At 40.2% G+C, this 10,173-nt stretch overlaps 1 protein-coding gene across 1 annotated transcript; it reads right to left on the bottom strand.

Annotated features, from left to right (window-relative positions):
* Positions 1-4,014: 4,014 nt before the first annotated feature.
* Positions 4,015-9,155, bottom strand: polr3gla (RNA polymerase III subunit GL a). Its single transcript, XM_081375939.1, has 8 exons — positions 8,982-9,155; positions 8,716-8,843; positions 7,821-7,950; positions 5,897-5,965; positions 5,255-5,311; positions 5,051-5,127; positions 4,640-4,762; positions 4,015-4,544 (listed from the first exon to the last, which is right to left on the bottom strand). The coding sequence occupies exons 2-8, from the start codon at positions 8,833-8,835 to the stop codon at positions 4,458-4,460; spliced, it is 663 nt and encodes a 220-aa protein (XP_081232065.1). The 5' UTR covers positions 8,836-8,843; positions 8,982-9,155; the 3' UTR covers positions 4,015-4,457.
* Between the last annotated feature and the right edge of the window lie 1,018 nt (positions 9,156-10,173).

Raw genomic sequence — 10,173 nt, 5'->3', positions numbered from 1 at the left:
GCTCAGGAACTGGAACAGACACCGGCGGCTCAGGAACTGGAACCACCGGCTCAGGAACTGGAACAGACACCGGCGGCTCAGGAACTGGAACCACCGGCTCAGGAACTGGAACAGACACCACCGGCTCAGGAACTGGAACAGACACCACCGGCTCAGGAACTGACACCACCGGCTCAGGAACTGACACCACCGGCTCAGGAACTGACACCACCGGCTCAGGAACTGACACCACCGGCTCAGGAACTGACACCACCGGCTCAGGAACTGACACCACCGGCTCAGGAACTGACACCACCGGCTCAGGAACTGACACCACCGGCTCAGGAACTGACACCACCGGCTCAGGAACTGACACCACCGGCTCAGGAACTGACACCACCGGCTCAGGAACTGACACCACCGGCTCAGGAACTGGAACTGACACCACCGGCTCAGGCACTGGAACTGGCACCACCGGCTCAGGCACTGGAACTGGCACCACCGGCTCAGGCACTGGAACTGGCACCACCGGCTCAGGCACTGGAACTGGCACCACCGGCTCAGGCACTGGAACTGGCACCACTGGCTCAGGCACTGGAACTGGCACCACTGGCTCAGGCACCACCAGCTCAGGCACTGGAACTGGTACCACCGGAACTGGTACTGGAACTGGCACCACCGGCTCAGGCACTGGAACTAGCACCACTGGAACTGGCACTGGAACTGGCACCACCGGCTCAGGCACTGGAACTGGCACCACCGGCTCAGGTCCTGGAACTGGCACCACCGGCTCAGGCTCAGGAACAGACACCGGCTCGACGGCGGCCATCTTGTCAGGGGACACAGGCTCGGCAGGCGTGATGTGAACAGGCTCGGCGGCGGCCATCTTGTCCAAAGACACAGGCTCGGCAGGCGTGACGTGAACAGGCTCGGCGGCGGCCATCTTGTCCGAAGACACAGGTTCAGCAGGCGTGACGTGAACAGGCTCGGCGGCGGCCATCTTGTCCGAAGACACAGGCTCGGCAGGCGTGACGTGAACAGGCTCGGCGGCGGCCATCTTGTCCGAAGACACAGGCTCGGCAGGCGTGACGTGAAAAGGCTCGGCGGCGGCCATCTTGTCCGAAGACACAGGCTCGGCAGGCGTGACGCTCACTGTCTCAGGCGCGGCGGGCATGACGCATACTGCCTTGGCTTCGGCAGATCTGGCGTGAAGTGCAGGCTCAGCTGGACTGGCGTGACGTGCTGGCTCGGCTGGACTGGCGTGAAGTGCAGGCTCGGCTGGACTGATGAGAGGAGGGAGATCAGAGAAGTCATCATCTCTGGAGATGTGTTTGATTCTGCAGACGACTGGCTCAGGTTCTGGTTGGACGTGGGGATGTTGGTGCTGAAAAAAGTGTCTGGCCCCATATCGCCCATATCCTCCCCTGTGACCTCCACGGATCCCCCTGAACACAGCTTGGCGGGTTCCCACAAAGGCCTGCTTCCAGATCTCCATCTTCTTTTCTTTTTATTTAGGGTCGGTTCATTCTGTCACGATACGGTCAAGAAACATAAACGAGGACTCAAATGCAGCAAAACAAGATAAGACTTTAATTAACAAAACAAGCAAAAAGGTACAAACAAAACTCCCACGTGGGGGAAAACACTAGAACAAAACTTAAACAGATCAAAACACTGGGAACAAAACACAAGAACATTAGACAATGAACCGACACAGACTGCAAACAAGAGGGGACTTATAAAGGGAACTAATCAAGAGGGAACAGGTGGAAAAACTCAAACAATAATCAGATAACAAGTGGGAGGGATCAGACAATGACATGAGCACATGGCCCAAAATAACAAAACACCCATGTGCAGCACAAGACAGGACAGGCATGTGACAACGGTTTAATAAACGGTTTAAATACGGTTCGTTTTGAAGTACATTGTGAGCACATTCAATATGTGCACTTATTCACAAGGGATGGTAATAATTTAGCATATTGTTGTGCTATCATTGTAATAGTAATAAATGACATGTTTGATTTTAAGGATATTTTTATTTATGCACGGTAAACAATTTTGGTACAGTGTTGGGTCGACAAAACCATGGCTTCATCTTTAGCATCAGCATCCAGCTTGATTCTGATCTGGAGAGTATGTTATAATAGTTTATCTTACTATTATTTGCATTCTGCTTGTCATTTCTGACATTCAAAATAAATAAATAAATAAATAAATAAATTCAGTCAAAATCAGGTCAGTTGTATCATTTGTAAGCGAGCTGGACAAAGCGAAAATGACTTGTTCCAAATGAAGCACATGCATAAGGTCTGTGGGTGTACACTGTGTTCTTGTTGTCTCACCACAAAGGCACGCTGAGTACAGAAAGTACAGAAGGAAGTCACACGTATGTACACGTTTACACATGTTGTCAACATGCAGCATCACCTATTTATGCAACCAAATGGCCCACAAAGAATCATAAATTACTATTCTGAGTCTTACTAATAGAGAAACTCTACAGTTCTTGCTTGTTAAAGCCGCCTGCAGTACGTGTGCTTATGTTTGTGCAATGCAGGGCATACCGAGACATTTTCGGGATCCTCCACACGTTAAGCTTGCTGACAGGGTGAATATATGGTGCTGCTCAAAGTTATAAGTTCACAGACCCCGGCCTTCACACTGACACGCGATCCCTCCATGCAGCACAAACAACAGGCTGTTTAAAAAAAATAAAATACTAATGTTATATCCCATGTACTACAGTTTTGTTGAATGTGCATTTATCACCATCAGGACTGCATGCATTTAACATTGCTGTAAGCAATGCTCCATGTTTATTCAACATAGCCACATGCTGGTCCAAATACATACAATAAGTGAACCAGGTCTTTTCATGTTTCTAGACTTTAGCATTTGTATATTGGGGGTTGGGGGGGGGGGGAGTTCTTCAGGTGAGTTTGCTTCTGTTTGTTGACTTACATTTCACATCCTTGTCCTTCACAGCGCGTGATATATGTTGTAAAACATGTTTTTCCTCAGGCCCTGGTGGAAAATTCTGCATGCAAGTTGTGTAAGTTCAGCACCTTATGAAAAGAAGTAGCCTATAGCCTACTTCAGCAGGCTTAGTTAAATAGTAAATAGTAGCTAAGTAGTTATATAGCACACCTGATTTTAAATTAGATGTTCGAGGTTTGTTAGCTTAATTGTTAGCACTGCAAAATGTCGCTGCAAGAAATCCTTGCAGTAAAACAAGATGAATATCAAGACTCGCTGTGCTCAACACACGTCAAAGCATGAATTTCAAAACTGTAGAATGAAAAGACAGGGCTTACAGAAAAATATTTAACACAAAAGAAAAAAACAGCATACAAAACTGATGTGTATACTGTCTCTTGAAATTTATTTTCTTTTTTTTAAGTACTGATATTGCTTTTGTGAAGTATTTCCTGCACTGCAAAACAACATGGGGATGTTAAAGCTCAAATCAGGTGACTTATAAGAACTCATAATATTTCGTTTATACACTGAAGGGAAATATCGCCATCTGCCGGCTGACTAGTGATGCCATTTCTCAGACAGTTTCTGCTCTCATTGACTTCCATAGTATATTTTTTTCCTTCTGTGGAAGTCAACGAGACCAGAAACTGTCTGGTTACTGACATTCTTCTAAATATCTTCCTTTCTGTTCAGCAGAAGAAAGAAATTCATACAGGTTTGAAACAACATGAGGTTGAGAATATGATGACAGAATTTTCATTTTAAAGTGGAGTATCCCTTTAAAGAAATAGCTAACATGAAAATGTAATCATTTACTCACATTCAAGTCATTACAAACCTACATGATTTTCTTTCTTCTGTGGAACACAACAGAAGACATTTTGTAAGAATGTCCACTCTTAGCCACTCATTTCCTTATACCGTTAATGGGAGTGAATAAAGACTGGGAATGTCAAACTCCAGAATAAAAAAGAAATAAATCATTAAAAAGTAGTCCCGATGTTTTTTTGTCACACACTCAAAACCACTCAGACAAAAAACAAAACAGATGAAGTTTCTCGTACAGTTTTAATTTGCAATTCAAGGCATTATCAGGTGTAAACATGAGATGCATGATATATGGTCTGTAGTGTCCGCTCCTATATGACAAAAAGGAATCCTGGCTTCTGTGTGTTCCCTTTTTAAGTAGAGCTTTCCAATTACAATAATTAAATTAAAAGCATAATTAAAACTGTCTTTCAGTAAAATTCCAGCACAGTGTTAGAATAGCAGCAGTATCTGAGCCTATCATACCATTTGAACAGCATCTCAATAGCAGCATTGATTCTCAGATCTTAATTACATTAGTCATGAAATTAAATTCAGTCTCCGGTATTGACCTGATTCAGTATGTTTCAAGTTGAAAAAAAGAATATGCTTGAATTAAGACACTTCTTTAAATACATATTTTCAGTCTCATTCATAGAAACATGTATCCCACAGTAATGGACACATTAGTAGACAGCTTCATCCATATTGTCATCACTATCTGCTCCAAATTCCTCTCCGTTGTCAAAGTAAGACATAATGTAGTCTGTCTCCTGAAAGAAAAGAAAGAAGTCATATGTGTAAATGACAGCGCCACAAATATTGTTGATGTTTTGTGTCAAATTATGAAAAAAAATTATAATCTTACATCTTCAATCTCCTCTTCGACATAATCTTCATCCGCATCTGGCTCCTCCTCGTCATTCTGATTCTTCTTCTCCTCTTCCTCCTCTTCCTCAGAATGCTGCTCTTGTTCTCTTTTCTCAAGTGTCTAAATGTTATTCCATAAAATGAACATTACTAACATGCTGCATACACAGATTAAACAGCAGAATTAAAAAAATGAATAAAACAAAACAGGAAATAAGGAGAAAGCAAATGGCTGATTTGCTTCGTTTGTTAAAATTTGTCAATAGAAACTTTTGGTATAGTTTGTGTTTCTATTTAAAATCTGTTTTTTTTTTTTTATTTTTTTTTTTTCGATTTATTTGAATGTCCAAGCATGTTTAAAACAGTTAATGCAACATAACAAAATATTATGGTGTCAGTAAACTCGTACCTCTAGTTTTTGGAGAACCTCTTCTTTGCCAGCAACTACTTTTGGTTTTCGCTGGAGTTGTGGCTTAGCACCTATGACTACGGAACAAAGGTATTAAAAAGACATATCCTATTTTAACATGAATTGGGTAGCATTTAGTACATTTGACTGTGAACCTACACACATGGTAATAATAATAATAATAATAACAACAGAGTTTCTCACGTGTTTTCCGGGGTTTCCGTACTTTAATACAAAGCTCTTTTGGCAGTCGGCTCCAGTCTGGAATGAAATTAAACGTTTTTAGAGAGACCTGACTTTTACATTTTCTTGACTATATAAATTAATAGTCAGTTGTAGCACAATAAATAATAAAGATTTCTCATTAAAATTCCTCTACAGTGCATGTACATGTGGTCGGTAATATTTTCTTGAAAGAAAGACCAAGAGCAAAAATACAGTAAAAACACTAATACTGTGAACTAATATAACAATTTAAAATAGCTGTTTTTTATTTGAATATATTTTAAAATGGTGTTAAAGCTGTCTTCAGTGTTACATGATCCTTCAGAAATGATTCTAATATGCTGATTTGCTGCTCAAGATCATCTGTTGAAAAAAGTTGTGCTGCTTAATATATTTGTGGTAACAGCAGATACAAGTTTTTCTTGATTCTTTTATGTATAGAAAGTTTAAAAGAACAGCATTTATTTGTAATTGAAATCTTTTGTAAAATTGTAAATGTCTTTACTGCCAGCTTTAAAGACTTCTACATTTAAATGACAAAAAGCATCCTGAAACTTGAATGCAGTGGAGGATTTCAGGTTTCCATGTTTGACTGTTGCTTTATTAGCTGTTGTGTCTCACCTGGACTCCATTCAATTGTGTTGTTCTTCGGCTCACCATTTTGGTATTTATCAGAGTACCGTGCCACATCTAAAAAAAGAAGACAATAAAGAGAGCCGTTCAAACCTGGTCTTTGACCATTCATGTCTGATGGGTCGTTGGCTTTGAATATTTCAGTGACTGCCCACAGTTTAAATGCAAATCCAGAGATTGCATGACCTCATTCTCTATGGCCGTGTTTACACCTGGTTTTGGTCGATCGGATCACAAGCCTTGTTTAAACCAGACCATTCTCAGTAATAACTGAGTTATGGTCTGGAAAAGCTTCATTAATAACTCATTTCCAAAGGGGCGTCACCAACGGACGTCGCTCAAGTGCCTCTGGGCGCAATTGGATAGACCTAAACCAATCAGATCATCATCGTGTAAAGCCATATGCTGTGTCCCAGTTCGCCTAAGTTACACTACGCCAGAAAAGTATGTACTCTTTTTGTGAAGAAAATGTATTTACTTTTGAATGTGTAGCAAAAAAGTAGGCAAGCTTTGGGACATACTACAGTACTTCGTCGGACGGATCTGTCGCGTTCATCCTGTCACGTAAACTGCCCTGTCAATCATCTTGTCACAGTTAAATTCCTCTATTAAATATAGTTTAATTTCCTACCGTTTCGGAGAGAAATTTAGTAGCACGTTCATCTGCCAGTGGGTCTTTCATGGAGACTGTCCTCATGTGTTTGCAATTTGAATATAATAATGCATTTAAAAGTTGCTGCTTCACCAACGGACGTCGCTCAAATGCCTCTGGGCGCAATTGGATAGACCTAAAACCAATCAGAGCGATCGTCATCATGTAAAGCCCGCCTCAACGTTTCTGATTGGTGCCGCGATTTGGACGGTTTAGAAATCGGCTTGAATGGGCTCTTTGCCAAACTACTTGCAGAGCAAATCTAAATTTGCCAGAAGTTTGTCTGGGTTTTCCCAGGCTAGACGTTTTCGTCTTCAAACCAAACCCGTCTGGCTAGCATGCTTCCCATAATGTTTACGCATTAGGTCAGAAGTCTGAGAATAGGCAGTCTTTTGTGGCTGTTCAAACGTGTTTTCAGTTACCTCTGGAAGTGGTCGGAAGTGGAAAAGCTCAAAACGTTTTAGACCCCATTTACACCTGTATGTAGCGTCGTCCACTTGTGATCCGATTGACCAAAACGGATCTTAAATGGGGGGTACAATGGTGTTTCATGTATTCAGAGTTGTTTACAGTGTTAAAGAGATGGATTCTCTTGCTTAACATGGCCAAAGTTTTTTAAAAATATTTTGGACGAATAACGGAGAATTTCTGTGCCGAAAATCTTACTTCCGGGTTGGTACAAGTTTCGGCTGTGTTTTTTTTTGTTTTGACCGTGGATCTAATGTCCTTATATGAGCATTTCTCCCGGAAAAGCGCGACCGCGCACCTCAACGCGCTTCAACAGGAAATCATCGGCAGTGCTGCATAGTGTCTCCAAAGTGTTTTTGGTGAGGGAAAGCTTACCAAAGAACCCAGCGTTAGGAACAGTGGATGCAGAAACGAGTTGTGTAGACTGTTTGTTCCCTGCATTTCGACGATGAATGTTTTATAAACAAAGCCCAGATCGACGGATTATCTCTATGGCTCTGGCTTCGCCCACACGGCCCGCCTCCAGACGGTCGTTTTTTTCCGGAAAGACTCGGTACAGCCTATTTTCTCTTATAAATATAATAAAACTAAAGACTTTTTGGAGATATGAAGGATGCAATACTACTCTATAGGTACTCAAGATTAACAGGAGATTGAGTGAAAATGAGCATTTCACCCCCCCCCCCCTTTAATACCAGGTGTAAACAGGGCCTAATCATGTTGGATCTTCATCCTTTGTGCTTAGAATTGTATTGCTCAGTATTGCCCACATGTTGCCTCAACACATCGTACCTGTCTTTGTTCTGGCTGCTCTTATGTGGAATGGCAGATTCTTGCTGGAGGCTCTCAGCTCCTGCTTCAGAGCGAGCATATAGTCCACCTCTTCTCCTGTAAGCAGAGGCACTGGTCTAAATTGCATAGGCTGAAAGAAAAAAAAAAGAGAAAAAATTTAACTCAAACAAAACCAAAACTTTTTTTCAGAACAATCAATTCTCACAAATCCATAATAACACATTTATAGCATTTACAATGTGTAATAACAACAACTGTAGTAAGACTGTACAAAATTATTGTAATTCAGACTGTAAAAACCCTTACTCTACGAAAAACTGTAACAGATTTCACCTTACGTTTCATGTAATTTTACAGTAAAATACCATTTCCCAGAATTCCCTGTGTGACATTTCACAATTGATTATTTTTATTTTAATAATTATGTTTCTTCTTAGGTTGTAATCAGGTATGTACAATAGGGTTTTATGTTACATCTTATGTTGTTAAATTAGTGTTTATTGCATTATTTTAGTGTCTTGTGTGATGGTGTTTTGTATTTGTGTGCGTGTGCGTGACACTGTGTCTTCATATTAGTATCTACCTTAGCTTGTGGAAAAGATAAGAACTTCATAATGTGCTTTCTCTTTACCACCAGTGTTATTATGGTGGATGTCATTGTATTTTAAAGGTACAAAACAGATTTCAGAAGCAGATTTGCTTCACTAATTCAGCAGAAAACGGCTGTTGGATTTATCCGTTTTAAATTGTACAATGTTGATATTGTTTAAATAACATTTAACATGTTTAAAGCACAGCTGCCAGGTTTTTTTTTTTTCCTTAAATTTTGTAATGATTTTTTTTAACAATGTATATTACAATGTAAAGACACTCATATTACCATTAAAACGCTTACGGGAAAAATAGGAGAAGGTGTATGTGTAGATGTTGGTAAAGAATCACCCCTCCCAAAACCCAGTGCGTCCACACTGAAGGTAAACTGGCTTCTTCCACGACCTCTGCCCCTACCTGCCATGACTGTACCTGTACAGTCAACACGTGTATGAGCATACAACTAGCCAATAGCAATAAAAACATTACATGATGAAATCTGCAAGATACAACCACAAAGATGACTTTATTGTAAGCAATAATATTTAGATTAGTCCCTGAACAGCTTACCTCAAAATGTGTTTCAGGTTCAATCCCCAGTAAATATGTGGACTTATCACCAGCTGCCTGCAGAATGTAAAGCCATGTGTAAGGCACAGTCATTAGGATCCTACTTGAACACGTGGGTAGTTGTGTTTACATCCGGCACATGTACACGTGTGGTCCGTCTCAGTTTACAGTCCAACCAGAAAGACTCCTCGGGCAAAGAGTTCCTAGCGCTAACAGCAGGCATTACATTGCTATTACAACTGTTACAACTGAGGATATTATAACATATTTGATCTTAATGGTGTTGTAAACTTTATTTTTTGAATACACCTATAAAATATCGCTACCTGAAAAGATATCACTGAAATTAGTGAGAGTACACGTCGTGGAGAGTACATGTTGCGATTTGTTGGAGGGCGGAGTTATATAAATAAATAAATAAATAAAGTATTTTTGTCACAATTTAAAAAAAAAATTCTCAAATTGCAATTCTGACCTTTTTTCCCCTCAGATTTTCGAGAAAAATGTCTGAATTGTTTCAATTCCGTGGTTTTTAAAAGATTTCACACATATTAGACATTGTTTGACATAACAAAAGATCTATATTTTATTTAACCATTTTATATAGTTAATGGTCGCTGATTTTTTTTTTAAGCTACACTAATCCTGAAAGATTCAAGTGTCAATAGATTTAAACGATTATATCCCAGCAAACACATTTACGTTGTGGCAACGTCTGTGGCACGTTGCATTTCTACTACGGCAACGTTGCTGTCTACGTGCTCGCAACATTGTAACAACGTAGAATTAAGACGCGACAGGGCTGTAGCAACGTTGTTGCGCGACATTCAAGACACTTCTAGACGACGTTCTGACAATTTTGCTATAGAAATCCCCATGATTTAGCATGTTATGTTTTGAGGTTGATTTTTAATCAGTCAGATGTTAGATAATTATATACTTTTTAAAATATTGTTTATCCTTATAATTATTTAATGGGCCTTCATTAAATAATTATAATCAACACTTGCAAGGGTACACTTTGAACTTTGAAGAGTAAAAATGACAGAAGGTTACGTTAATTCAAACTGAATTTTTATTAAAACTGCATATGGTAATCAAATCGCACTTCCAAAAGCCAAAAATCAAGTATAATACTTAATTAATGTAATAATAATAATAATAATAATAAAATAAGATAAAATAAACGAAT

Source organism: Scardinius erythrophthalmus, assembly GCF_964197995.2.
Source record: "Scardinius erythrophthalmus genome assembly, chromosome: 10".
Lineage (NCBI taxonomy): Eukaryota > Metazoa > Chordata > Actinopteri > Cypriniformes > Leuciscidae > Scardinius > Scardinius erythrophthalmus.
The sequence above is the reverse complement of the archived record's forward strand: the minus strand, read 5'-3'. Positions and strand labels throughout refer to the sequence as shown.